The 27,321-nt window shown below is 50.5% G+C and overlaps 11 protein-coding genes across 11 annotated transcripts; 4 read left to right on the top strand and 7 right to left on the bottom strand.

The window, feature by feature from the left end:
* Positions 1 to 866: 866 nt before the first annotated feature.
* BDZ99DRAFT_272747 (uncharacterized protein) lies at positions 867 to 1,753 on the bottom strand. Its single transcript, XM_033713906.1, has 2 exons — positions 1,145 to 1,753; positions 867 to 1,076 (listed from the first exon to the last, which is right to left on the bottom strand). The coding sequence occupies exons 1-2, from the start codon at positions 1,499 to 1,501 to the stop codon at positions 930 to 932; spliced, it is 504 nt and encodes a 167-aa protein (XP_033579694.1). The 5' UTR covers positions 1,502 to 1,753; the 3' UTR covers positions 867 to 929.
* Positions 1,754 to 2,633: 880 nt separating this feature from the next.
* BDZ99DRAFT_474848 (uncharacterized protein) lies at positions 2,634 to 4,025 on the bottom strand (the record flags this gene model as incomplete). The annotated part of the gene is made up of 3 exons (XM_033721935.1): positions 2,634 to 3,298; positions 3,375 to 3,668; positions 3,926 to 4,025. The coding sequence occupies 3 exons, from the start codon at positions 4,023 to 4,025 to the stop codon at positions 2,634 to 2,636; spliced, it is 1,059 nt and encodes a 352-aa protein (XP_033579695.1).
* Positions 4,026 to 5,936: 1,911 nt separating this feature from the next.
* Positions 5,937 to 7,495, top strand: BDZ99DRAFT_559033 (MFS general substrate transporter; the record flags this gene model as incomplete). Its single annotated transcript, XM_033727246.1, has 4 exons — positions 5,937 to 6,033; positions 6,084 to 6,219; positions 6,267 to 6,775; positions 6,830 to 7,495. Coding segments are annotated over 4 exons (1,017 nt in total), but the record flags the coding sequence as incomplete, so codon positions are not given.
* Positions 7,496 to 7,884: 389 nt separating this feature from the next.
* Positions 7,885 to 9,703, bottom strand: BDZ99DRAFT_497079 (cytochrome P450; the record flags this gene model as incomplete). Its single annotated transcript, XM_033723484.1, has 5 exons — positions 7,885 to 8,821; positions 8,873 to 8,961; positions 9,037 to 9,344; positions 9,413 to 9,502; positions 9,685 to 9,703. The coding sequence occupies 5 exons, from the start codon at positions 9,701 to 9,703 to the stop codon at positions 7,885 to 7,887; spliced, it is 1,443 nt and encodes a 480-aa protein (XP_033579697.1).
* A 92-nt stretch (positions 9,704 to 9,795) lies between these two features.
* BDZ99DRAFT_461375 (cytochrome P450) lies at positions 9,796 to 11,311 on the bottom strand. Its single transcript, XM_033719608.1, has one exon. It carries the CDS (start codon positions 11,163 to 11,165, stop codon positions 10,284 to 10,286), a length of 882 nt encoding a protein of 293 aa, XP_033579698.1. The 5' UTR covers positions 11,166 to 11,311; the 3' UTR covers positions 9,796 to 10,283.
* Positions 11,312 to 12,660: 1,349 nt separating this feature from the next.
* On the top strand, positions 12,661 to 14,075 carry BDZ99DRAFT_487147 (uncharacterized protein; the record flags this gene model as incomplete). The annotated part of the gene is made up of 4 exons (XM_033722814.1): positions 12,661 to 12,753; positions 12,806 to 13,253; positions 13,306 to 13,395; positions 13,450 to 14,075. 4 exons carry the CDS (start codon positions 12,661 to 12,663, stop codon positions 14,073 to 14,075), a joined length of 1,257 nt encoding a protein of 418 aa, XP_033579699.1.
* Positions 14,076 to 14,948: 873 nt separating this feature from the next.
* On the top strand, positions 14,949 to 15,958 carry BDZ99DRAFT_507858 (DHS-like NAD/FAD-binding domain-containing protein; the record flags this gene model as incomplete). Its single annotated transcript, XM_033724280.1, has 4 exons — positions 14,949 to 15,125; positions 15,167 to 15,221; positions 15,335 to 15,632; positions 15,695 to 15,958. 4 exons carry the CDS (start codon positions 14,949 to 14,951, stop codon positions 15,885 to 15,887), a joined length of 723 nt encoding a protein of 240 aa, XP_033579700.1. The 3' UTR covers positions 15,888 to 15,958.
* Positions 15,959 to 16,975: 1,017 nt separating this feature from the next.
* On the bottom strand, positions 16,976 to 18,572 carry BDZ99DRAFT_272886 (uncharacterized protein). The gene is made up of 5 exons (XM_033713907.1): positions 18,457 to 18,572; positions 18,347 to 18,404; positions 17,839 to 18,281; positions 17,551 to 17,755; positions 16,976 to 17,472 (listed from the first exon to the last, which is right to left on the bottom strand). Exons 2-5 carry the CDS (start codon positions 18,364 to 18,366, stop codon positions 17,250 to 17,252), a joined length of 891 nt encoding a protein of 296 aa, XP_033579701.1. The 5' UTR covers positions 18,367 to 18,404; positions 18,457 to 18,572; the 3' UTR covers positions 16,976 to 17,249.
* Positions 18,573 to 21,217: 2,645 nt separating this feature from the next.
* On the bottom strand, positions 21,218 to 22,862 carry BDZ99DRAFT_569364 (uncharacterized protein; the record flags this gene model as incomplete). Its single annotated transcript, XM_033727871.1, has 3 exons — positions 22,238 to 22,862; positions 22,018 to 22,188; positions 21,218 to 21,917 (listed from the first exon to the last, which is right to left on the bottom strand). The coding sequence occupies exons 1-3, from the start codon at positions 22,777 to 22,779 to the stop codon at positions 21,218 to 21,220; spliced, it is 1,413 nt and encodes a 470-aa protein (XP_033579702.1). The 5' UTR covers positions 22,780 to 22,862.
* A 1,069-nt stretch (positions 22,863 to 23,931) lies between these two features.
* On the bottom strand, positions 23,932 to 24,761 carry BDZ99DRAFT_518552 (uncharacterized protein; the record flags this gene model as incomplete). The annotated part of the gene is made up of 2 exons (XM_033725305.1): positions 23,932 to 24,555; positions 24,606 to 24,761. 2 exons carry the CDS (start codon positions 24,759 to 24,761, stop codon positions 23,932 to 23,934), a joined length of 780 nt encoding a protein of 259 aa, XP_033579703.1.
* Positions 24,762 to 24,937: 176 nt separating this feature from the next.
* On the top strand, positions 24,938 to 26,325 carry BDZ99DRAFT_273086 (NAD(P)-binding protein). The gene is made up of 2 exons (XM_033713908.1): positions 24,938 to 25,642; positions 25,756 to 26,325. The coding sequence occupies exons 1-2, from the start codon at positions 25,114 to 25,116 to the stop codon at positions 26,118 to 26,120; spliced, it is 894 nt and encodes a 297-aa protein (XP_033579704.1). The 5' UTR covers positions 24,938 to 25,113; the 3' UTR covers positions 26,121 to 26,325.
* The last annotated feature ends 996 nt before the right edge of the window (positions 26,326 to 27,321 follow it).

The raw sequence follows: 27,321 nt of genomic DNA on the forward strand, positions 1-27,321 counted from the left end.
ATCTGCCAAAGGCATTCATCTTCAGACGTTAGATAGGGCAAGGCCTCCTGCTTTTTTGTGTTATGACAGACGTTTGATTGTAGAATCCGAAACTATTAGTCAAGCGAGATGCGCGTGAGTCTAGAAACCCTTGAGTTCTTCTTATCAGGACCAGCAAGGTTGATTTCACAGGGATTGAAGGCTGTGCAAGAAAACATGAGTTGTACAGTGGAGGGTCAAGTGGATGTGATGTCTCTTGAGTACAGAGACGACGTAACATCCGCTAGGCTAGAATACGGGACTGTGAAGTAATACCGAGCTAGTATGATTTCTGGGTTAGCATCACGGTGCTTTATTGGCTAAGACGTTCGGATAGGCGTGAGGGATGATTGGAGCGAATTGAAGCCTAGAATTCAATTCTAAAGCATTACCAACGCCGCCTAAAGCAGGGAAGAAAACTAGTACTGAGCCCCCACAGGCACCACATTCGTACTTTTGGCATCCTGGAAGACAATTGTGTGGGAAGGGTAGTAGTGTGAGGCGTCGCGGTTGAGTCTCGTCAGACGTCAGATAGAAGTCGCAGCTTTGACCAAGAGCAAGCAGAAAGAACGAACCTTGGACCACTCACAGGTTCCGGAATGTTCAGCAGCCAATTGAAGTGGCTGCAGGTGATCATGTCTTCACATGCAAAAGAAACTCAACTGTCAATCGCCTTGTTATAGAGTAACGTCCCATTGTATTACATATTGCCAGGGAGCATCCTCATGTCATGCTAGCCCCCACAAAGCTTTGATCTATGCCCGGATCGAGAAGCTGCTTCTATAGAAGGACACAGTCGCCAGCTCCCACCGCAACAACATCCATGCAAGCCGATCAGTCTCCCGATCGATCACCATGCGGTTCTAAGGCCGGGATACCCGCCTGCAAGCCCATCCCAGCTTCAAAAGCCCTCATAACCCCCATAGCCACGGTCCCGGCCTCCTTCCTCGCCACTCATCCATACCAGCCCGTCCTACGTGCACACCCAGACGAAATCCAGTCCGAGTCTGAGTCTTGGGAAGAGGCTTCTTCGCCCAGTCGACGGTGGCCTTCGAACGCTATCAACAGGCATCAGTACGCCCTAATTATAGCACTGCTATAGACAAGAATTAATGTTTTTTCTTACCTCACAGTCAAGTTCACCACGAAGCTTCAAATTAGCCCTCCGCTCCTCCTCAAGCTCCTTGGCCATCTCTCCATGGACATCCTTCTCCAACGCAATGACCTTCTTGCATAACTCCATGTTCACTTTCTGCTTTCCTTCATTGGCCTCCTCGAGCTTGGCGATCTTTTCGGTGAGCTCGTCGATGAGGCCCTGCTTCTCGCTGTTCTCCGTGTGTAGCTTGTCGGCTTTGCGGGCATAGTGCAGCTTGGTATAGTGAGGCGAATTGGCGCCGAAGTGGGGATCCTCGCAGTAGAGGCAGTACTCAAAGGGTTCGAAGATGCTGGCGGCGGCGCTGAGTGATGTTGGTGGGGATGCCATGTTGGAGAACGGGGCGGCGTGGGGAGAGACCGTAGACGGCAAGAGTCGGGATTCTAGGGGAGCTCTATGGCTTAGAGTGAGTGGGTGTACGCTGAAAGATTTCCCCAAGTTTCCGAGACTATGCGCTTTTGCAAGGTTACAAAAGTTACAACTCCATCCGGTTCAGCACAGCGTGGTTAGTAAACCGGCCAATCCTCAATCGGATTGACGGCCGGTTTATTAGTATAGACTCTAGATAATCCAATCAATCAATCCTCTAATCAATCAAACTCCAAGCGGAGATTGATCCGATTGATCCGATTGGTGTATATAAATCGGAAAGGATATATATGAATCAGAAAGGATGTATACAAATCGGAAAGGATGCATACGGACGTGATTTTTATGGATTTTTATGGGTATAACTTCGTCATATAAGCTCACTACGCCTATGTACGAGGCTACGGAGTGCCTTAGAGTAGAGGGCAACGTGAGAGTACCATGGTGGTAAGGTTCTAGGTGAGGGGGGGTTAGGATGTCCCTTAGGAACGTCGGGCGGAGTACCAAAGGGGGATACATTTTTGAGGCCTAGAAGACCCAATGATTCGCCTCAAACGTAATTCGACCTGTAGAAATCGATTCCCGTTGTCCGTTTGAGCTCATCTCGTCATGGTGGAGTGCTAAAGGGGGGGCTCGGGCCGTGGTTGATGAGGCTAGCAATACGTGTTCTCCCTCCGCCGGCGGAACCTTGGGGCGGCATTCTATTGGCTCGTTAAGACACGGCGAGGGCCTTAGCGCACAGATCTCTTAGCGCGATCGTATTCACTCATTTCTCAATCTGGTTCAAACCAAAATTCTAATCAATCCAATCAATCAAGCTTCATTCTATATATAACAACCCAATCAATCTGCTCTCTAGTTGAGCCGGCCGCCGGTTTAGTAACCACGCTGGTTCAGCACTCCTTTCAAGACACTCCTTGGGTTATTCGCGGACTATAAATGAGGTGTTTCTGCATCCCCGTAGATCTTAAGTTAATGATCTATGCTCTCCATTTACTACATACCATTCTCCAAGTTCTAGGATCAGATCGAGAAAGTGCCCCGTTATTGCTCCAAGGTAGTTCCGGCAAAGGACAGATAGATATCTATCAAACTATGGCTTATGGTCCGCATTTTCCTTCTCGATCCTATCCAGGGTCTCCATCGTATGGTCCCAGACCTGCTTGTTTGTTTCACCGGTGCGGACTTTCGCGTAGCTCTTTCCCTTGCTCCACGAATCCCCTCTCTGTCCAAGGGCGTATGAACCTCCTCCAAGCTCTCCCTTTGTGTTTTTCGCCACCTCAACCCCGTTCACGAGCCCTCCCTTTGCTGGGTAGCGCGGCGTAGCAAGAGACACCATTACTTCGCCACATACAGCCGGCGCCGTCATGTACAGCCATGCGAGTGGCTTTATCAAAGTCCACACAGCCTTGAACCAGGTCGGCATGTCTGGACTGTAAAAGGTTGGGCCATCGACGAGTCCGGGATAGATGTGGGACAGGCTGAGTTTGCCTGCGTGTTTCTCCGCAAGCTCCTCAAAGAAAAAATTCTTCATGAAACAGGTGTGCTTGCGGACGCCAGATATTCCATACGTGGAGTCGGATGGGCAGCCAATCGGCGACTCCCCAGGAGATGTTCCATCTTCCATGCCGCCGGCATATATCGAAATGACGTGCGCAGGCAATGGGGAGGCAAGGAGTATCGGCATGAGCTGCAGGATGAACCTCATCCGGGAATAGTAGGTAGTTGAAAGAAAAGAATCAAGGCCTTCCGTTGTGGCTGTAGAGCAGTGATTAGCCGTGTACGCTTTGGTGGCCCACGATGAGAGTTGAATCAGAGATATTGAATCACTTACTACTTCGTTCCTTCAAGATTGGATAGCAGTGGCTCATGTACAGAAGGTCCAGTCTTGGCGGCCCGCCGTGGAATGACCCTTCAGTCTCCTGACGGATGATTTCTGCGCTGGCGCGGTCGACGTCGCTGATAAGGGCGAGATCTGTCGCCTGAATGAAGCGCCATTCCGAGCCTGGGCTGATTCGCTGGCCATCGGTGATGACAGTCTCGGCACGAGTCGCATTTCGGCCGACAATGTAGACGCGCAGTTTGGAACCGCTTTTAGCAAAGGCTGTAGCGAGGGCCTTCGCGACATCTTAAGGTGGTAGTACATATGTTAGCGGGTTTTCGTAAAGAAGGGAGGTTTCAAGACATATACTAGATCTCTGGTGTCTGTCGTCCTCGAGTGCTACTCTAATCGTCTGTAAGATACCATTCCGGGCTTAAAAGGAACTAAAATAGGTGCTCAAACACGACTTGAAAGGGTGCTCAAGCACTACATGAGTCGTGTTTCAACACAGTTCCTGGAACAATGACACTGGAGAACTCCGGTAAGAGTAGGACCTTACGTACATGAGCCTATACCCGTGGTTCCGCCTGTCAAGGCAACGACCAGCGGCGGGCCATTGGGGAGTTCTGCTATGGCAGAGCGGATGATCTTGAGGCTTGGCATTATGACGACGAAAGCGGAGAAAAAGCAGAGGTAAAGACGACACGAGAAAGTGGGGTTTATGAAAACGATATTGAACTTGAAAACACCAGGAGCAATCCACGGAAGATAGTGGCGCTGATGGAGAGTGGGTCAGCAGCGGCTTTGTGGATGGTTGTTTTGATTGATGGGTGAGGGAGGAAGGGTATATATACGGTTTTGGCCGAGTAAGCCAATAGCGAGGAAAGGCGCGTGGACTGGAGAAGATGTTGCCCCGCCCCGACGAGAGCGTTCGGTATGGGTCTGTCCGAAGCTCCGAATCCCATCTATTACGGGATAATGTACGGACTGAAACGGAAATGATATAGTTCGCCAAGCCCGCTAAGCCACGTTGGGCATTGAGCTAGACATTCCCTCCGTATTCCGCTGGCTGCGCTATTCCTCACATCGTATTTCAGACACAACACTCAACACTCGAACTCCTTTACATCTAAATAGTGTTGAGCCAGAAAAGGGCAATGTGGTGCCTGGCCATCCGTGGCAGGGGCCTCCAGATTTGGGCCAGCCTTAGCTTGCTTGAGTCTGCTCAGAGTTGCACCGCCACGAGCTCAGGTTACTCAGTCATAGCTCAATATAATGATCTGTATGCTCAGGGTTAACATCGGAAATGAGCTTTGGTGGGATCAGTGTTGAGGCAAATGGGCGTCGCGTGCAGCCCTGAGCTATCGGTGAGAAATAAGGCCTGCTACTAGTTCAGCAATCATAGTGCAGTGCCTTGCCAGAAGTCTAGGCGCACTCGCTCATCACCGTTGGAGGCGCTTTAGCAGATCATGAAGCTTCCAATACCATTTAAAGGCCTTGAGAGCTTAAATTAGAGGTTTCATGTGGTAGAGGAACTGGAATGGACCTCCACATGTTAACTCGAGAAAATCCAATGGATATGCGAAAAACTAACCAGAACCCCAGTAAATTCTGCTTATTAAATTGCGTTATACCCGATATGGATGTCACGTGTTATCTGGAGCTCTATAGCGATTTCCCCTTAACACCAAATCCAGTCCAGTACAGCCCAGTTTCATCACTGATTTCATGCGTTTACAGTCAGACTACTTGGGCCCTGTTTGTGGTGCTTCAGCACATCACCATGCTTCTAGAAAAGATCACGAGACTACGTGCCCACAATTATTTCCTAGTATTGTACCCTTATTTCTAAATCTAACACTTAACCTAATGATTTTCGAGATACTCGCATGCAGGTGATTGCGTTGTCCGACGTGCAAATACGTCAATCTGCCCGTTACACAAATGATAACAGTCATAGCACAACATGATCTCTTTTCGTGCCGATACAAGAGGCTCCTGTGGTGCTCCCACACATTTTGCGTTGGTTTATGGCCTCGGTTATCTGCAACCCGAGACAAAAGACCAGGGCGCGTCGGTTCCTGGAATGATGGACCTCCACGTGTTCCAGGAGATTGTCTAGCTTCGAGGAAAAGCATCGACATTTCGGATACAGATGAGATCTTCTCACTGTACGAAGCACCTAGGTCGACGCCTCTGCTACTGTGGCTATGAATCGAACCTTAGGGACGTGTTGTTGGCTCCGTTTCTCATCTCTTTCCTTCCTTCCGTCGTTCCCGTAGCTATAAAAGCTACAGTCGTCATAGTGCCTATCTGTCTCTTCGCCACTTGCTGAATAACAATTGCTACTTTCAACTAGCATGCCTAAGAATTTAGAAATGGGTCTTCGAGAAGAGAAGGGTGCCCCCGTTGCAACGGGGGACGACTTGGACACCACTTCCGAGTCGGAAGGGCAAGATATCAAGGTGCTTGCAACGGTACTTGATGCCTACGTCAAAACTACACGTGACGGACAGATCGTACTTACCCCCCAGCCATCTGGTAAGTCTTACAGTAGATTGGGTTGCCAATGATCCCAAGGATCCATTGAACTGGACATGGACAAAGAAACATCTCGTGTTTGCCTCTCTACTTCTACCATCTTTTCTAGCAGATTTTGGCACGACCTATAGTCAGTGAGCTTGCCCTCTGCTCTTGAGAAGCTACTGATTAGTGAGCTAGGTACTGTTGCGTTCCAGGCGCAGTCTGTCACGTATAAAATGACGGTGCCGGCGGTAGCGAACTCGATCTCCGGAGGCATTTTCATGCAAGGCCCGGGTGGCCCAATCGCAGTGCCGTTTACGCAGCGATACGGACGGTAAGTTTCACAGTCCCGAAAGGGAGTCAGCGATTGATAGCATGTAGCCTCCCAGTACTATTCTGGTCCCAAGTATTGACTTGTGCCATGGTGGTCGGAGCAGCTCTTTCCCCAACCTACGCATCTTTTACGGCATTTCGCACTCTTCAAGGTCTTTTTAACACTCCTCCTCAAGTCATCGGCTTGACTTTTGTCTACGACATGTTCTTCTTCCACGAACGTGCCCGCAAGATCAACATCTGGGCATTCTGCGTCATCCTCGGACCGTGTATTGGTCCTTTCGTCTCCTCCTTGTTACTGACCAAGCTCGGATGGCGACAGGACTTCGGCATCATGGCAGCCCTATACTTCCTCTCGCAGGTGATTGTGATCACATTTGGTGACGAGACTCTCTACAACCGCTCCCATCCAGAGCCACGGCCATCGAAAGGAGTGTGGAGCCGAATCAAGCTTCTGACCGGCATCCACGGCGCCCAGCAAGCTGGACGCCCTACCCTAGTGCGCGTTATCAAGGACATCGCCCTCGTTCATACACGGCCCCATATCGTGCTCACCAGTAACTATCCGTCTATCCTTCTTTCTTCCCAGCCCACCAAACTAACAATCTTAGCCACCGGCTTCATGATGATCATCTTCATGTGGGGCATCGGCGTCTTCACCACCATCCCTCAATTCCTTGCGATGCCCCCCTACTCCTTCACCAACTTGCAAACCGGCCTGATGTACCTCTCCCCTGCCCTCGGTGCCATCTTTGGCGAGATCTGGGGCCACTGGTTCAATGACTTCAATGCCCTCCTGTACATCAAGCACCACTGGGCTCGTACCGTGCCGAAAACCGGCTATGGGGCGTCTACCTCGGCGCCATCCTCGGCCCGGCGGCTCTGATACTCTTCAGACAAACCCTGCAAAATCGACTGCACTGGGTTGTGCTCGCTGTAGCGTGGTGCTTGTATATGTTTGGGCAGATGAGCGTGACAGCGGCAGTGACGTCGTACTGTTTGGATACGTGTCCAACACATTCGGCGATTGTGGCAGGGATAATTAATATGTGGCGGACGACGGGTGGATTCTGTGTAGTGTATTTTCAGTTGAAGTGGGTGGCAAGGAATGGGGCCGGTGTGAGCTTTGGGGTGCAGGCGGGGGTATTGATGGCGAGTTTTGGGAGCATTGTTGCTGTTCAGATTTGAGGGAAGAAGTGGAGGGGGAAGTATCCGGTGCCTGCGGCAAAGTATTAAAGAAGTAGAGTTGACGGGAAGAGGGGGATAGGATGACTGAGTGAGCTTATGGGAGGAATAGAATGCGATAACTCAGGTTGAAATTGATGTGAACTCTGCTTGTATTGTAATGGCCGTACGGGCCGAATATATACTAATAGGAAATGGCCCACCCCCCAGGTCTATCAGCTCAGCTGAATAGAGGCCAGCTGAAAGGAACGAACCCAGCTGAGAGGAACCTGTTGTAGCTGAACAGAGGACCTCGCCACGCTGTACGTAGGTGACCGTGAACCGTATGAGTTGTTGACCCTAGGTTGTAGCTGTTACAACCCGAGTCGATACGTTAAGGCTGTGGTTTGAGGCGGTAAGGGGCTACCTTTGGCAGCTATCGTTCAAATGAGACGCGTCCTTTCTACTTTGAATTCTTACGGACTCGTCACCTCAATTCCCTTCACTCCTTCTCCCTCCACTCCAAATCCTCTACCGTGGCCCCAAACATCGCGTCATTGTTTGTTACTCTCATACTCCAGTTCCCATCCCTATATATTTCTCTCGCGCTCATTTCCACGTGGAAATCGTGGTCTAGACTCATCATCACATTCGCCAGATTGGTGTTCTCCGTCGTCGGCTGCACCCACTGCCCTACCACCGGTTCCATATCAAACCGCGTCACTAACATGATCGTCCATGCCATAACCTGCGTCGTTGCGAAATGCCTCCCAGGGCATAACGTCGTTCCGCCACCAAAGCTTCTGAACGCCGCAGGGGATACCTTATGCGGGTTGGACGGGTGGAAACGACGATAATTGAACTCGAGGACGTCAGGGCCCCAGACAAGGGGGTTAGTGTGGATAGCGGCGGTGGGCATGAGGACCATAGCGTCCTTGCGGAGGTAGTAGGTTCCGTCTAGCACACTGTCTTTGCAGACTTGGCGCAGGGAGATGCCAATACTGTGAAGTCTGATTGCTTCTCGGAAGGTGGAAACGAGTATGGGGCAATTGGTGTTCACTTTCGTCATGTCGATACAATGCTTCCTCGTATTTGCGTCGTCTACCGAGCTGGTGATGATAGTGGAGATTTCTTCTCGGATCTCCCGTAAAGCTCCCGGAGTGGAGAACACGTAGAAGACCGTCCAGAAAACAGCGGCGGAGGTATTCGCCAGAATGGCGAGCGCGTGCCCAACTTCGAAGAGTGAACGGTCGGACAGCGAGAAGCCGTAAGCGATCTCAGACGTGTGGAAGTCTTGTACGAGTCCAGATGCTTGCTTGTGGTAATCATTGCAGAAATAGTTTTGGAAGGCGTCGGCGACGAGTTTGCGGTTGCGGACACCATTTCGCGCGAGCCAGTCGGGCAAGTAGAGAAGTTTAGGGATTTCTCGCTCGAACTCCCTACGTAATTTACGTTAGCTTGATATACCCAATGGGAGCTGTGCAACTCACCAAAAGGCACCCTCCACATTTGGATTCTGGAAAGGATTGTGAGGCCCATAGACGGCATCTGTAGTTGCCAAGTTGACATGATGTCTTAACTACTCGGCTAATCTCACATGTGTTGATTCCCCAGACTGTGGCTGGATGCAATCAACGAAGTCGCACAAGCGGACAGCCATTGCTTGATTCAGTTCATTCAGAGTTTTGCCTAGGTTTAGCGCTTGATGCATGGCCAAATATATGTTTCCGTACTTTCCGTTCTCCGTGTCCATATCCTCTTCCAGAATATGATACGCTTCCTGACTAGAACCGCATAGCTTTACCGAGAACTTGGCTTGAATCGGCTCGAATGCGAGAGCCTTGTTTTGCTTTTGGACTGCCTGGATGAGAGGTACAGAGAACACGGTGTAGACTTTAGCCCAGGAAGTGAAAGTGTTATGATTGGAAGGTGGTATTGGTCCCTGCGGGGAATGCGCTTGAACTAGCGAAGACGTAGTGCTGGAGCTTACCTCAATCGCTGGAAGTAATCCTTTCTATGACGGAATATACCAATGGCATGGCCAAACACTGGAATCTTGGGATAAACAACTAGAGGTTTACTTCTTCCATGATTGTTATGCTTCATCCAATATCTAGAGACTAGAGCAAGGCAAGCAAAGATAGCAACATATGTGGTGAGAGCAAAACCCATTTTGAAAGCCGTGGATCAGGGATTGAGGAAGACGAGCGAAGAAGAGAATCTTGAACTGAAGTTGGGACTTGGACCTTGAGAAGCCATGGACATGGAGAGGTCGATGTCGCATTTGTGGGTAAGTACGTACGTGTACGTTTTATTGCCATGATGACAGCAGATGATAGAGTTGCACAAAAACAAAAATTCGTGAAAGCAGGTTACCGACCGTATCTACATCGGTGACAGGACTGTGTACATAGGCTGTGTTGCGCGGCGTCTTGTCAGCGGCTTGTGCAATGCGGAGTAATGCAGTAGGCGTTTTGAATAGGGGAAGAAGGGGGCCTCGGGGAACTACTTAGGTAATCGAAAAAGAAAAGATATGGGGAGCACCGTTTCACCGTTCCAGATAATATCTGCACTACTTCCAGAAATAATCTCGTGTCGCCAACTAGTTACTGTCGTGGAGGTAAGACTGTAGTACTACCTAACGCCGCGTTTGTGCTTACTCGGCCCGCTTTGCGGGGTGTTTTTGGTGTTATGCTGTGCAACAGCACCGGAGCTTCCATTCTTACCCATAGGCATAGACGCTCTACCAGAGTGAGGGTTCGCATGCTGTCGTGTCATCTGCACTCTGCCAGACGTTTCTCCTAAACAAGGAAAACGGCGTCAACTCGATCGAGAGCTATCTACTAGGGCGGGCCCCGTCTCCCGAACTTTCATTCTGATACACCTCACTTATCAATATTTTTATTTTCTCATCGTAACTTTGACCGGGAAGCCATCGACCGGGTGAGCTCCGCCGCCGCCCATTTCAGCCTGATACGCTCGGTTTCCGTCGACTAGTTTGATACCCTTGCTTGGATGGAGTTGGTCCCACTCGTCGTAAGCAGGTGTGACATCAAAAAGCCTCGCTGTCATGACGAGCGCAACTTTGAGTTCCTGCTGTGCGAGGGTCTGGCCGATGCAGCTCCTTGGGCCCCATTCGAACGCCCTCCAAGAGCCCTTCTTAGGGTATAGCGGGTCCTGAGGTCCAACAAACCAGCGGTCTGGGATGAACTCTTCGGGGTCCATGAAAACGTTAGGGGTATGGTGCATGATCAAGCTGAGAACCCAGATATGGCATCCCTCGGTAGGGTATTGCTGGCCATTTTCGTCGGCTAGAACGAGATCTGAGCGGCCCTCGCGAAGGCTTCCAGCAGGAGGAAAGATCCGTAGGACCTCTTTGATAACAGCTAAGGTGTATGGTAGCTGATTTAGAAGTGTAGGATTACTAGAAATGACCTGCGTCACATGCTCTGTAGAGTAATCAGACCCAAATACGCTGTCATGTTCCGCACGGACCCTGGATAGAGCTTCGGGATGGCGCGATAGTAGCAGGTAAGAGTACAACAGCGTGCTGCTTGTCGTGTCATGGCCAGCGTATAGAAACATGCGGAGTTGCGGCATTGCAAGCCTTTTGAACGTCTTCTTTGATAGCTCTCCCGTATCCCCCACGTCCCGCAGGTACTTGTCCATAGCCAATGAGGTGATGGACCTAGACTGCGACTGCGAGTCTTTAAAAGAACCGGCGCGGAGCAGGGCTAATTCTTCAAAACGCTTGTCAATCTCTCCATCCAGATAGCGATCCATACGGTAGCTGTTGAATTTCTGAACGAGGGGACGAGGGCTCAGATAACGCCGAAATGGATTGAACGTCGTCCCAAACGGCGACCAGTAGACTTGCCTCCGGAGATAGTCTGCGAGAGCACTACCTTGGGTCTGATAGTGGAGTCGAGCATCGCTGCAGCGGAGTTTAGCAAACCGTGGGCAAGAAGTGCAGTCATGGGTGGACACACAGAGTGACGCGAGCAATAATGTTGAATGTGAGCCGCAAGGTATACTCTTCCAGCTGAAACATTTGTCCCTCTCTCGCCCGCTCTTGGAGCAGCTTGCAGAACACAGCGACTTCCTCTGCCATAGCCGGAGCAAGTCTGATCATGTAGCCAGCGGCGAACCCGGGATTGAAGAGACCCCGCCATCTCTTCCACGTGCTTCCGTGCATAGTCATCAGCGATGGCCCGCCATTGATGATCTCAAGCGTGTCGCACATGGCAGCAGGCTTGTCCAGGAACGCGGCTTCGACCTGCGATGCTACAAATGGGTGAGCAACAACCAGGAAGGGCCCGCTGAAAGGCCACAGATTGAGGTAGAAAATACCGCTCGGGAACCGCTTTGCTATGTGTCGCACCGCAACGTGCATCGTAATGTTTCCCGGCAGTGCTTGAAGGCAAGCTTTCAGGGCGATGAAATGGCCGAATATCGGGTGGAATGGTGGCATCGGCTTGCGGCTATCAGCATAGTATCTTCATGCTCGGCGCTCAAGAAGGTGAACTCACCGCATTGGCTACCTGCAATTTCCATACTTGTAGTCGGTTGGCCCTCATTTGAAGAATGAAGAAGACAAAGGCTACAGCGACCGCAACCGTGATGGTTGAAGTGCTCAATGAGGTCATGTCCAATGATCTACCTAAATCAAAGGGATTCAAACTGGACTACAGAACATAAGAAAGAGACTCCTATCTGTGCTTAAGAAGCTTCTCAGATTGTGAAGCTTCCGCGGACGTGAGAGTGGTGAGGTGGACATTTCGCTTGGCATACGACGGTACGCCTAAAGAAAATGTCACGTGAGCAGCGACCGGACCCAACTACTTGTTCGCACTGGACGAAGTGGGATAGATAGACCTGGAGTCCAGTCTGCTAAGCGTATTAATGAGATGTCTCCGTCGAGTGCGTCACCAAAATTAGTTTCTATGTCATCGTTGCACCAACAGCTGGACCGGGAGTTTAGACAACGTAGCACATGCCCATTCCTCCTGTAGTACTCCAGGAATTACACATGTCACCCTTCGATATTGCTGAAATTTGGTACCACAACAGCCCATGACTGATTGGCACTTCGGGCTTTTACTTTGCTCATGATGCTTGCCCCTCCATGTACCACCGAATCCTCCTTGTTCTACCTCCCTCACTATTTACTCATGACGCTGCACACTCTCTGTTGTATCCAAAGTGTTGGCATGTTGCTGCCGATTATCCCCAATATAAGTTGTTCTTCAAGTCATCTTTTGCGTCGCAGTCTCTGAAAATGGATCTATCGAAACTTGCACCTGCGCACTACATTCCCGGTAGACAGGCTGCAATTGATCATGTCGCCAGAATTGATAAAGCACCCTTCCTGGTTGGTCCTCCGTCTCGGTGCTGTTCTCCTAAACCGCTGATATGGATTTGAGATCTCTGTTAGCATTCTGTTTGGATCTGCGTTACTCTCCGTATTAGCACGCTTCGCAATACGCATCTTCGGGCGCCGACAGATACGCTGGGATGACGGACTCGTTTTTCTCGCAACCATAGCATTAATCGTAGCTTTCGGCGTGTGTCTCAAGCTTCTAGAAACGCTGTATCTCGTAGAAGCCATAAACAAGAAAGCCGCATTCCCGTTTCGAGAAGACATGCCCAAGATGTTAGACCTAGTTAAATGGTTAGCTGTTTTCGCGATCATGAACTGGACATCGGTCTACATGGTGAAGTTCGCATTCATGTACTTCTTTTACACCCTCTTCTGGGGGCTCTCATTGAAGACCGTGAGAATTTACTGCACATCGGTCGGCCTCCTCATTGTATGTTGGATGTATACAGTTGTGAATCCCATCATCTGTCCGCACTTTGGTGCTAACGCCGGTCAGTAGAGTCTGCCTGTCTCATCGGGTTTAGTAATAGTAACACTTTGTAGCTAAATGCGGCGCGAATCCGCACCAACATGTGAGAAGCCTTGCAGGCAATTGCATTGTGGTTGTTCTCGATATTATTTGCGACGGCCTCAGTATGTCAATTCCACCTACCTTGACATATCCACCTGTAGTACTGACCATGCCAGTCGAGGCCATCCCTATCGTCGTACTCGACAAGTCCATGATGCCACTCTCTCAAAAGGTGTCCATCGCCGCCCTTTTATGTCTCTCAACCGTCATGATAATTTGCGCCCTTATCCGACTCATCGGCTCCATAACCGATACGCGAAAGGACGGCAGTGGAACAGCGCCAGTCTGGGCGACATACTGGGCCATCACCGGAAGCTGTATCTCACTGGTCATGACTTCTGTCGTCGTAATTCGCGGCGTGTTCGTCACGAATCTCATCCACGATGACAGGCAGAAGCAGGAAAGCGTCATGCGGCGGCTTGGTCGACGCCTTCTGTCTACCTTGAGACTTTCTAGATCATCACGAAGTAGTAGACGTAGCCCGCAGAGGAGTGGAGATCAATCTCCCGATGACCAAGGAGGTAGGATAAGTGCGCCACCGCGGATTGCCACCCAGGGGTTGACGCGAGGCACGCTCAATGGCGTGAGGACGTTCATCGGCGGCAGCAAGAATGGGAGTAGAGATCGAGATGAGACGCTGAAGTCTGTAGACACTGCTTACGCCTTGGAGAACGTTGATTACCATAAGATCCGAAGGAACGAGGCAACGAGGCCTACGGCGACGCCAGACTCAACGCCTTAAACCAGCACATCCTACGGCCGATACATCTTGGTTGACTTAATAATTCAATCAATCGACCGTTATTGCTCTGTAGTAAAGTAAGCGTGGAGACTAGATTATAAGGCAGCGAGTAGATGCATCGAATCCTATAGGAAGCGGCGATGTCACGTGGGCCATGAGTGGTGATATGCCAGTAACGCATCCATATTATTAGTGCATGACGCAATATATATTATGAACTGAGCTTAAAACTGTCCCAGGGGACACTTACAGCAACATAACCGAGGAAGGAATAGTGACCGTGAAGTCAGGGGCTAAGAGCCACGTGACTGGGTCTAATTAGATTTCTCTACGCATGTTCTCCACAGCCTTCAGAACCTAACATCAATGTGCTCAGTTTCAACTTCCTATCTAATGGGCAAAAATATGATCTACACTCAGTTGAGGCTTGCGAGTTGGAAGGATCAGGCGTTCTTACTTCGAGCTGAAGCTGATCCGCCATCCGTTAGAACTAAAACATGCGAGCGACCCTTTAGATCGCAGTCTGTCAGGCGCAGCCTAGGGTGCTTAATCGGGATATTTACATTCCTATATCTAGGCCGTGGAGGAAGTGCGCTATAAGCGCTAAGGGTGATCGTCAGGCAACAGCTTATAATATATATATTGCTTGTCGTCTCACGCTCCAGTCATCTTTCCCTGGCCACTCGCTTCCGCCAAAGTTTACACTCATCGCATGTATAAAATCCCTAATCTCCACCCCTAATGCCTCCTCCACCACTCCCCCAAGACCTAAAAGCAGAGCTACGAGCAAAAGCCAACGAAAGCTTACAAAGGCACCTCCAGTGCCTCGAAGATGAAGCCGGAGCAACACCAATCGCACCGCCCTCCCAACAAATGCTCAATTCTTTCACCGCGCATCTGAAATCCTCAAACCGCATCCTCGCCCTCTTCGGAGCAGGCTTATTCGCCGCCTCCGGCCTCCCAACCTACCGCAGCCCGTCCAGCTTCTGGCGCACGTATTCAGGCCAGCAACTTGCCACTCCGAAGAAATTTGAAGAAGACCCGGGGTTAGTGCGGCGGTATTATGAATGGAGCAGGTAAAAGCGCTAGAGGCGGTGCCGAATGAGGCGCATGTTGCGCTGGCGAGGCTGGCGGGCGTGAAGGGGAGTTTGTGGCTGTGAACCAGAATGTTGATGGTATGCTCTTACATTTGTTTCACTCGCGGCAACAAAATGCATGTGTGTATAGTCTAGTGCCCAAATGCTAACGAACAAAATTAGGACTTTGCCAACGCGCTGGTCATCCCGCGACCCAGATTGTGGATTTCCACTGCTCGCTCTTCCACGTGAGATGCGTCGATGGCGCGTGCGGGTATGAGGCTGGAAACTTGACTTCCCCAATCACTCCAGCGCTCGCACTTCCGAATGGTGTTGATATTGCTGATGCCAGCGTCCCGCTGCCGGATGTCGGCGTCGATGAGCTCCCGCAATGCCCTAAATGTAAGACTGATCTGCTGAGACCGGCTGTATTCTGGTTTGGTGAGGGAGTGCCAGAAGAGCGCGAAGTGAAGGTGGAGAAGTGGCTTCAAGGAGAGCTGATTGACTTTAAGACGGAGGCAACGGAGGCGACAGAGGTTAGAGCGAAGGGCGGGACCTGATGCTGGTGGTTGGGACTTCGGCTGTGGTTTACCCTGCCGCTGCTTATATAACGAAGGCGAGAGAACGGGGGGCTCGGGTGGCTTTTTCAATATGGAGGTTAAAAGTTGCGGGTATTGCGAGACCAGAATCTGAGGATTGGTCGTTCGTTGGAGCTGCGGCGGTGCTTGTGCCTTAGGTTTTAAAGGCGTTTCTCAATGGAAATGGGCAGTGAGATTATGCTGTAGATATTGGCACAAGTTTTAGAGTATTAGAGATGAGCCTTTGTGAAACTAAAAAGATTTGAACAAAGGCATAAAAATGACAGAGTGAGGAAGAACTCGGGTGTTTTAATGGATGGTGGAAGTTGGGACGCCTGACAATGTCACTTAAGACAACCGTTAGCCTCGCCAATACGAGAACCCCGCCTACTCTAATCAAGGGTAAATTAAGCGAGATCCTTGGACAAAAAGCTTGAGGCTAGGACTCGGGTTGTAACAGCTACAACCTAGGATCAACAACTCATACGGTTCACGGTCACCTACGTACAGCGTGGCGAGGTCCTCTGTTCAGTTACAACAGGTTCCTCTCAGCTGGGTTCGTTCCTTTCAGCTGGCATAGACCTAGGGGGTGGGCCATTTCCTATTAGTATATATTCGGCCTGTACGGCCATTACAATACAAGCAGAGTTCACATCAATTTCAACCTGAGTCTAGGCCCGCCTCCGACTTCTCAACCTCCCCCCTTTTTACTACGTATCACCTCCCTTTTTGCTACATATCACCCCCCCTAGATTTAGCCTAGCTCCGGCCCGTATTAATATTGTTCCACCAGTTATTATTCACTTACTTGCTGCTTATGCAACAAATTACATAACTCCTATACAGAAAAGATGTATACATAAATTAGAAAGAATAGATTATTAGATGGAACAAAAGTCTATTCACTCTATTTACTCTAGCTACTCTAGCAGCAGGAAAGCGACTAGATGGCCACCTCTTGATTACTAATTGAAAGGAACGTTGTATACGCCGTTTTACACCCGAATATTCTCCTGCTGCATCGGCACCTTTACTATAAACAGCCTCTTCCTTAAGAATAGGCAAAGGGCCATCCTTATAGGCTGGTTAACTGTTAGGGACTAAGGAAATAGAGACCTAGGTCGCTGTTAGGGTGCCTGCTTGTCCAGCGGAGAGATCCGGTACTGTGTTGGTGAAGTAAAACCGTTATACAATACTACTATCCCCTAAGCGACAGCCTAATTTATGGAACAAAGCTGTTACGAGCCGAAGCTAAGCTAAATCTAGGGGGGGTGATATGTAGCAAAAAGGGGGGTGATAATTAGGCTCGTCCTAGTTTTAGGTGATTGCCATCATACTCACTAATTGCCGCTCTAACCCTGAATTCGTAGACACCTCGGACAGAATTGAATTTTAAGCTTCAATTCATTCCAATTCCTCTCCAGCCATCCCCCACGCCTGTCCTAACGTCCTAGCTAATAAAGCACCCTAGTAAACCCAGCCATTATAATAACTCGAGCCCTTAACCCAATTTTGAATCTTTACACACTTGCTTCATCCGCCCCAATCCTATCACGCCCGTCATGCTGTCCCACGCCCCTATGCATCTCCCCAATCCTCTTCGGCTTGAGACTGAGCATGATATGCTCCGAGTCCGCCAGATTAACATGCCTTTCAGTTGTCATGGTAGGCCTGACATCATTCGTGAACAATGCCAGAACGCATGCGAGGAGACCGGTGGCCATGCCTACATAGTAGCAGATTCTAAGTCACGATTAGATCAAGGGTGAAGGTGACCGGGGGAAAGATAGAGGAGGATGAATAGAAGGGGGGAATAGGTACCGAAATGCGGCAGTGTAAGCAAGTTTCGGCTCAGCCACAGCGGTGCCTAATATTGGTAGCGTGGTACCAAGTACCTGCATCAGCGCAGCCTGGTCTTGGCTCGCTAGAGAGGTGATTGGGAGGCCGAGGGGTAATACCGCGGCGGCGACACGTTTGGCGAGAGTTTTACCGATTTGAGAACTCAGGATGGTGAGGTAGAAACACACTGCTCATGGTCAGCGAACCTCTCTTACGCGTCTTACATGATTGCGGGTAGGCGAAATAGCGGTAAGTACAAGGTGTACTGACACGCATACGCGGGCCCAATCCCCCGAGTCAAATTCATCACGCCCATCCCCGTTCCAATCAGCTCGTCCCCAAACGCTAATTGCGTCTTGACTACAATGAGCACTTTCATGTAACCACCTGCAAAGTCCCCGATTGCCGTAAAGGCGAGCCCGGGCTTGATACTGTTCGGCGTCAGCGTCGCCATGAGACCTATGAATACCCTCTGCACGAAACATGCGGCGGCAAATTGGAGGCTTGTACAGCCGATTGCGCGGACGCTGAGGCCGGCGGTCAGCCCACCGACGACGGTAGCGATGCCGGGCGCGAGGAGGTACCGGTAGGTGCGGAATGGGTCGGGGGGTGTGGAGGCGTAGAGGGTGGGGATGATATTGCTGGGCCAGAAGGATGAGAGGACGGATTCGGAGAAGTTGGCGAGGGCAATTGCGGTAATGAGGAGGAAAAAGCTATATAAATAGACTTAATCAGCAGGTAACAATGATACTAATTGGAGAGCATTGGGATTGCTTACCCTCTGAAGTTCGCAAACATGGTTGGTGGGAAGAGGGGATGGGACGCCCACCACGGTTCTAGAATAGTGGTCAGAATTAGCTAGAGTAATATGGAAGGGGAGAGACGTACCCCAGACACCGAGGAAGAAGAGCGCAGCGAAACCGAAGATCAGAGGGACGAGGACGGCGGAGTTTGACCATTTGTGGACGCCGAAACCGGCTCAGGCGATGGAAATGGCACTCATGGCGATGAAGACCTGATAATTTCAACGTGATTTTCAAGCACGAGAATTAGGAATGCTAGTTTACGTTCAAGAGGAAGCAACCAAACCAGTCAAAGTGCTTAATGTCTGCTACGCTACGGCGCCAGAAGCTGGAGACTGTCAAAGAATGGTCGACATTCTTCCTTGGAGGCTATGGAGCTAGTTAGCCACGAAAAGGTAGTCTAATTCGAATGCCATACAGGATTGTACCAAAAGAGGATGAGGATTCCGGAGGCAGCCGTCAAGATGGTGTGCTTCGCGATGGACGCTCCAATCAGAGGGCTAGTCATCAGGAAGGGCAGCGGCGAGATGTACAGCAGTCCTGACCAGGAACACCGTCAGCTCCGAATGAGCTTCGTAGTTCAAGCTCATATAAGGGGGGAAATTGCAAATTTATCTTGAATGTATCCTCTATGCCTCCTCTGAAACACTTCGGAAAGAATAGCGCTCGGCTGTCCCTGGCCGCCCTGACCGAACCCACCAATGCAAGAGCCAAGAAGGATAACCCAGATATCTTGGGCCGCGGCACAGATGATACTGCCAATCAACGCATGAACGGTGCTGACCATCATGACATTCTTTCGGCCATGGAAATCGGAGAGAAATCCTAGTGTTGTCAGGTTACCCCTTTGCTGCAGAAAGTGAATGGGGTGAAAGCATTATTACCGCCAAGAGCCCAACCGACAATACTCGATACATTTCCAGTCAAGTTGATCCAGTAATAGTATGGCTTAGGCCCTATAGTACTAGTGAGCTCTCTATGCTATTGGATGCAGAGTTAGGTTTAGATTACCTAAGTCCTCATTGATGGCGGACAGCAGCTGTCCGGGGAGAAGGGCGGCTTCTTGCAAGGCGATATATGCTAGCACGATACCCTGAAAGGACTTTGATTAGATGTTTCGTGAATGGCATTTCGAAGAATACATACAGTCAGTCCTAAGCACATTCCCAATCCGTTTTCGACGGTGCCGTGACCGTATTGGGTGGTGAGATGGCTTCCTCGACATGCTCAGGCGATGACGCCCTTCGCTTTTCGATATCTCGTGTGACGTGATCCATGATTGCGAATAATAAATATGAATCAATATGGTGTGACTCCAACGATTCCAAGAGAAGAGTAAGATTCAAAGTTAAAAAGGATCTGGGAGAGCTTTTCAGATATAGCGGCTCCATGCGTCAGTGCACTCAGCATCCCAGCATTCGGATGCTCGGAGTATAGCGAACATACATGGCTCCCACATGTCGACCAACTCTGCTGCGAATGTTGATGCCACGATACAGCCCAATTAACGGATCTTTGTCTGCCGTAAGCAGTTTATCAAATCGCCGAATTACTCAAAAGGGATATCGTCTGATCTTCGACAAGGTATTGAAAGCTAAGATCTTCGGCTATCATGTCATCTGACGTCGTGGGGAATGGGGTTGCACGTTTGGGGTGTAGTAGAGTGGGGGGGGCATATCTAGTATAGCGTGGGAATAAGCACTCATGCGTTCCGTGAACGTAGATCACCACGCGACTATGATCCTATCACCTCGACTGATCATCCTTCTCTACCGCAATACGCCGGGAGGCTGCAGCGGGTGGCTGATAATCCCGGGGTTGACATTGGTGTCTGGCAATTTTCGGAGATGCAATATTCGAGCACCCATATTGTGAAGGAACTCGGTGCGGTATCTGAGTATTATGGTGAGAGTAATTCCGCCTTTATTTTTCAGGGGCACAAAAGCGGAAGGTGGAACGGCGGAAGGTGGAACGGCGAAAGGTGGAAAGGCGGATCCGTAGAGCAAATCCTCGATGCCGCAACTTGTTCGTGTCGGCCCTAAACTTTCAATCCGCGTCGTCGTCGTTACTTACAGGGTTTGGTTTGTAGGACTGAGCCTGGGAGGAAGGAAAAGTCCTTAGATTAATCTATCATCGGAAGCGTCAGCTGCCAATGCAGTCTACTCAAGGACCAATCAAGAAACCTTGGTTCGAGGTCTCGTTTCGTTAGCAGCTACAAAGGTATATTAGCCAAATCTTTCGAAATGGAAAAATAAAACACAATTCTGAAGATCTGTTATAGCCTCAGAACGAATATGAGGTCAGGTGTTAATAGACCAGTGACAGCGGAAGCGATTATGATATAGTGGAAAGCTTGATAGAAATATACGTAGGGTTGATCCAAGTATTACTCACAGATACCCATTACAGTCCTTACCAACTGAAGCTCTCCTCTACAAGCGTCAATTTAACGTCTCTTTCTCTTCCCAACCTCGCCACAGCCACTCTTACCTCATCTGCCATTCCAGGTGGCCCGCTTAAAACCACTGCGACACTCTCCTTGGCGAAGTCTCCAACAAGATCCAACTCATTCTCTAGAACCTTAGCTACGTTCATTCGCTCGCCGACAAATACCTCTTTCTCCACGCCGGCTAGAACACTCCTCATGTCTTGCACGATTCGATGGGTTTTCGCGACCTAGAAGAGCTTCCTGTTGCCAGGGTGTGCGCGGAGGAGCGGAAGTACAGCACTGATGCCCACACCCCCTGCGATGGCTATAAGGAGGGAGTGCGAGGAGAGATCTTCGTGTGGTCCGTAAGGTGATTCGACAAGCACTGGTATAGATGACAGAGAGCGAAGTTGGGCTGTCAAGTCACCTCGGGTACGTAGGAGAAAGGTAAGCCCGATCTTAGAATTTCTATTCGCTTCTTGTGGTGCAGCTCGATGATATCCCGGGAGGTCTGCGATGTTGAGGTTTGTACTGGATGCTTCTCGATATCTGAAGCCAGTGCCTCGTGACGGCTAGTAGTACTGGTTTGGTGCGTTGCAGCCGGAAGAACGGTGGACGCGACGGAGAAAGGATGGTTTTCCCACACGCGCCACGTGAGAGTTGGGAAGTAGAGGTAGGCATGACCGTTCCCGCTAACACCTTCGACATCAACGCGGAGATAGTCGTCGTCAATCACGGTCACAGTTGCAGTGCGGAGCCCGTTCCTCACGAGCTTTGCCAACCGCATCATGCGCTCAAATGCCCAGACGGCCATTGCCACGTAGATCCAGACTTCGTAGCCCCACTGGTGGCCAAAACGATAGTCGATATGGAGGTAACAGCCTGTGGCGACGAGACCTGAAATGGCAATGTGCCACAGGAGAAAGCCTTCGTAGAGCTTCTGTCTTAGTGGGAGAATGGAAGTGGGTAAGAGGATTGACATGCCTAGTGTGGCAATAGCGCCCCAGATCCAGTAGGGCATCTTGCTTTCGGAGGAATGCTCGCCTGATGCGGCGTATATCTGTAGGTATATGCAGGAGTGGATCACGGCTTCAATGGTGCAGATCCAGGCAACCCATCTGTGAAGTAGAAGGAAGGTTCCGTGAGACCAGTTGGTGAGCTAGAGGAGAACGTCGTCGCGGCCGGCGTATAGGATCAAAAGCGGCACATTGGCGAAACTTAGGACACCAGTGCGACTGGTGATGTAGCTTCTGATTGTGATGAGACCCGAAGGCTGGAGGATAAATGATGTGTGCGTTGGATTTGGTGACAAGATGGGCAGGCCATGGGACGAAGCGGACTAGGGAGAACCCAATTGGGATGACGACACCCGAGAGGAAGACGACGAGGCTTTATATTATTTAGCTTTCGATCAACAAGACTTTAGTGCGTAACGTACCAATAGCGCTCATGGGTGTCCTCTTGGATCTCGGAAATAGAGTCGACATTATAGTTTGCGATCCAGTCATCTTCAGTGACCAGACTGGTTTTGTTCAATGGATCGCCGGTGACGAGGATCTCGGTTGGCGGGTTCGTGACTTTCGCTAGAGCTCGCTGGTACGTCTCTTTCGGGTCCGGTTGTACTGCTCCGTTCCCAGCTACATTCATCCTCCAGAATCTCTCAAGCTTCCACACAGTAACGCCTTGGCAGTGGGTTGAGATGCACCAAGCCAGCGTCTGCAAGAATGACTCGTCGGTAGCATAACATTCTGGGCCGGTTGAGGCTCCACCCATGTCCATGCTTCCCATTTCCATCTCTTCGGTAGAGCAGTTGAGGGGGCTGCCGGAGATGGTGTCGCGACACGCAAAGGCGCAAGTAGGCTTGTACATGGTGATACCGTAGCTAATGAGTCTATGACCGCGACGGCTGTTGGAGACCACGGCGGTGGCGAGCAAAGAGTTGAGGCATATCGCGACTAGGAAAAAGAGTCCTGGCGCCATCTTGAGAACATACAGCAAGGACAGCGGGATGGGGCAAAAATGAGGGAACTTGTAGCAAGGGTGGACAATTCCTTATAACGCGGTTATTTGGTGTGGCGGTATCTCTAGCGGCTAGGGATATTCCGACTTGGATATAAGCTCATATCCAGACCAATGCACTGGATGGCATGGCAGGCTCTATGCAGCTCCTAGACCATTACGGAGCTATCACAACCGCTTTTGGTGAAGATTTCTCATGATTTTGTGGGGCTTCAGAATGGCGGTGCGACGGTTGAGCACGTTTCTGCACGTCTATGAAATGGCCTCAATCTGCCGCATTCTGAGATGAAGTGGGCCGCTTTTTTGACACGCTTTGATAGAGCTACGGCCGGAGAGGAAGAGGACGCCGTTGATATGTTGATGATACAATTGGTGGAGATGCCTAGCTGGAAATGCGTCGGTGAAAGGCCGAGAAATATGGACGGAACCCCGACCGTTTTGATAGCCCCGAGCAGCTTCAGGCTAATAGTCGACTGGGATCGTGGTAAAGCTTGTGGTATCCGACGAGGCCTTTCGCGCGGGATGTCATTACTCAATCTGCTCGTACAGTCCACATCTCGACCCGACTATTTCACACCTTAAATGGAGAACGTGACTCAGACACTAGGCACGCGTGATTAGAACGTGACGAGGCATTGTCGAGAGATATGAAAGATGAAATAGTCATGGCGAGAATCGAAGGACGAAACCACGATTACTGAGGTATTCAAGACGAAGTATTGTTCAAAGTGACTAATTCGCGAGCGAAACAGTAGCATTTCAATCTCCACAGCATATGGTGAACCAGGAAGAAGATAGCGAAATGGAAACTGTTGGTGTTGGCGAGATGGTTGAACGAGGAAGAAGAGGGGAAGATGCACGATCCAGGCCGAACCGAACCACTCATGTGTCTGACTCGTGCCGAGACTCGACACCGACGCAGCGCCACCACAAATGCATCAGCATCCTCAACAATCATCAAAGTGCCGGACGCGGCTACGTCGTCTCGTTTCCATTTTTCCATCTCTACTTTCGTGTCAGGTGATCGGTTCTATGGCCAGCTCTCTACAGACACCCACGTCACCATGGGACTCTTTGTACAAGAAATTGACTGCACCTGGTATTCATCACTAATTACAACTGCGCCTGCTCCTGTCCAGCCTTTCTGGTCTGCGTAAACTGACCCACCACCGACATGGCGAGTCCAACATTATCACCCCAAATGGCCGGTAACGTCCTCACCCACTTCTTCTGCTCAGATTCATCCAACAACCACTTGGCCAATTGACTCCTCTCCAGCTGCGGCTTATGGCCTCCCTTCCCTACATATCCGGCATGAGCACCCTCACGCTGCTCTCCATCCTTCACCATGTTCAGCCGGAAGAGGCAGACATCTAGTTGCTGGTCACCGTCTTTCGCTAACTCCCCAATGCAGTACGGTTTCCATTGCCGTTCAATCCCGAGAATCATGTGCTTGGCACCTTTGGCGACAAAACCGATGATTTGGACGTGGACCCATGTGATGAGCTGGAACGCGTCTTGCGGATCTTGAATCGTCTGTGTCCCGACAACCAGCACATACGGCCTCTGGGCGCGAGGGATCTTATGTAGGCGAGTGATGAGCCATTTGTAGAAGTTTTCCAACTCATCACCACTCCCTTTGGTGTTGTTTGGGCCGAGCAGCGAGATGATGGCGTCGAATTGGTCGATGAGTGGGTCCAGGTGGCCTGGTGCCTCTGGGAGTGTGCTCTTGAAGACCTGTTCCACCAGTTTAGTAACAACCTCGAAACCACGCGCAGGAAGCTTACAGTCAAGTTCGGATTCTCCGTCAGTTTAGTAGGTAGCTTTTCCGTCTTCCTGTCGGCAACCGTCACTTTCCATCCTCTCTCAAGCGCCTGCGCCACCGTCTGCAGCCCCGACCCTCCAGTCGACCCCAAGACAAGTATATTCTTTTGACTCGCCATTTTGCTCTTTCTCAATCCCAATCACCTGTCAAGTCCTAGAGGAGTATTCTATTATTTTGTAATTTCCAAATCTCCCATCTCGGCTTCCCGGTTCCACGGAGCCGGAACGGGCCGGCTCGTCCCGAAACGCTGTAGCGGAGAAGGGGCGGAACAAACACCCTCGCGTATCCGTGAACTTTCGCGTTCGAGATACAGCTTAGAAATCGAATCAGATATACGGAAGCGAGCGCGGGGAAATATCCGGGGTAGTGGGGTAGCTCGCCAATCCACAATTATATGCAATGGACATCCTCGAAGATCATGCAGGTCCAAAGTGCCAGCTTCTATCTACTTCTCGCTTATCACCAGCAACATGGGTCGCGAAACTCCTCTTACCATTGACGAGTCTAAGTTCAAGAACCTCGCGGGTAAAACCATTCTCATTACGGGTGCCTCTTCAGGCATTGGACTGGAGACTGCGAACTACTTTTACAAACTTGGCGCCAATGTCGCCTTTTTGGCCGGTCGTAAACGACCCGCAACCGATGTCCCTCTCGACTCAGACCGAACGCTCCTAAGAAATATCGATGTGAGCAATTGGGAGCAGCAGGTCGAGGCTTTCGAGGCTACTGTCAAGAAGTTCGGACACATTGACATCGTCCTTCCCAATGCCGGTGTCAACGAACCAAGGCAACAGTTCTTCAATCTCAAGACTGGTGAAAGCGGAAAATTACAACCGCTTGAGACGAAGGTGATTGATGTCGACTTGAAAGGTACCGCATACACGACTGCACTAGGTATCCATTACCTGAAAGAGAAGGGCGGAAGCATCATCATCATGTCCAGTATGGCAGGTTACGTAGGGGTAGACGAGATGCCGGCGTATGCCGCTACGAAGCATGGTAAGTACTTACAATTTATTTTCCTACGACCTTCATTTCATACCTCCTCTTCCTCTTTCTCCTTTATCTCCTTCATGCTCCCTTTGTATCCGGCCTTCCCTTACACACCCCAGGCGCCACCGCCCTTCTACGCTCCCTCTACAAACCCGCCGCCGCCCACAAAATCGCCATCTCCCTCTCCAATCCGGCCCTCGTCTTTACCCCCGGTTCGCTCTCCGAGATGTACGCACCCGGCGAGGAAGCCTACCAAGCCGCCAAGAAGCAACTCGCGGCGATGGGCGTTAAGATGAGCTCCGCCTTTACGGTCACGCTGTCAGTCGCGTATCTAGCGAGTCTTGGCATGGAGGCGAGTGGAGTGGGGTTGCTAGTTGAGAATGATGAGATTCATGACTGGGAGGCCGGCTTGCAGGAGAGCTTGCCGGGGTGGTTCAAGGTGAAGGCGGGTGGGAGGGAGGGCATGGCGAATGTGAGTGATTAGGTGGAAGCGGGATTTGAGATGCTGTACTTGCTTGGATTGAGGTATCGCTTGCTATCCGTTGGTGTGCTCCCGTTCTAGCCGTAGATGCCTAATACTGCTGTCTTATGTGTTTTAGGGAATCTACGGCATGATTCAGATAAGAGATCGTTGTCCTTTGAATGGTTGACAAATGTGTTGAAGCACCTGCGATGAATGTAAGGAGCGTTGGCGGCTGTCACCTGTCAGGGTCCGTTGAATAAAAAGTGACAGTCTATTCTGACGCCGTCTGAGGTGGCCTGAAGAGCTATCAGCCTCGTCAAAACTATGGTTTTGCAGTTTTGACAATGCACCAGAACACCTCAAGCAGTGCTGGGCCAGTGTACATGAAATGTATCAATCCGTCCATGTTCTCTACATTTTCCCCAACCCCATCAATCAATCAAAGGCCTCAAGCTCTGGCCGACGGATGACTGCCCATGCTGCCACGCTGGGCGTAGAAAAAGTGGCACACTCATTAAGTACTCTGTCTCGCGTGTACACCTGTTTGCCACAGTCTGGGGTGCTGCAACAAGTTCCCACATAGTCCAAGCCGAAAGGGTCCTGTCTCGTTCAGATTCCTGAAACTGCATTGAAGCACCCCAAGCAATGGCAGACAGGTGTACACACAAGACAACTTGCTGTGGAATTGGAGTGCCACCTTTCCTATGCCCCGCGTGGCTGCAAAATGCTGCGAGAGCACTTTCCGCCCACATGATAGAAGGAGCTAAGGCAACCCCATACATCCTCCCAAACATGAAACTTCTAAACCAAAACACATCAACACCGCATCCACTACTATCCCCAAACGCACATCCTGTCCAGCGGTTACCAAATTATCTCTACATTCATCCACCCTGTACCCTGCTTAGGCCACGACTGCGTTCGTTTCGAGTCTCGACCCTTCGCTGCACTCGTATCTTGACTTGGTGCAGATATTGATGCTCGTGGTTCTTGGGCTGTTGGACACGACGTTTGAGCAGCCGAGGTTCATCACGCCGGAGTTCTGGGACCGCTTGTCCAGTCCGTTTACATATTTCGCCTGTCGTACGGCGGCGCGCATAAGCACGAATCGGGGCCTAAGAGCGCAACTTTTATCAGACTCTTTGTGTCGGTGGCATGACCACCCTGAAGGAGATCCAGTCCAGGTGGAGTGTCTAATGAAACGATGGATTGAAAGAAAGAG

The sequence above is a fragment of the Mytilinidion resinicola genome (assembly GCF_010093595.1).
Source record: "Mytilinidion resinicola strain CBS 304.34 unplaced genomic scaffold BDZ99scaffold_6, whole genome shotgun sequence".
Classification (NCBI taxonomy): Eukaryota; Fungi; Ascomycota; class Dothideomycetes; order Mytilinidiales; family Mytilinidiaceae; genus Mytilinidion; species Mytilinidion resinicola.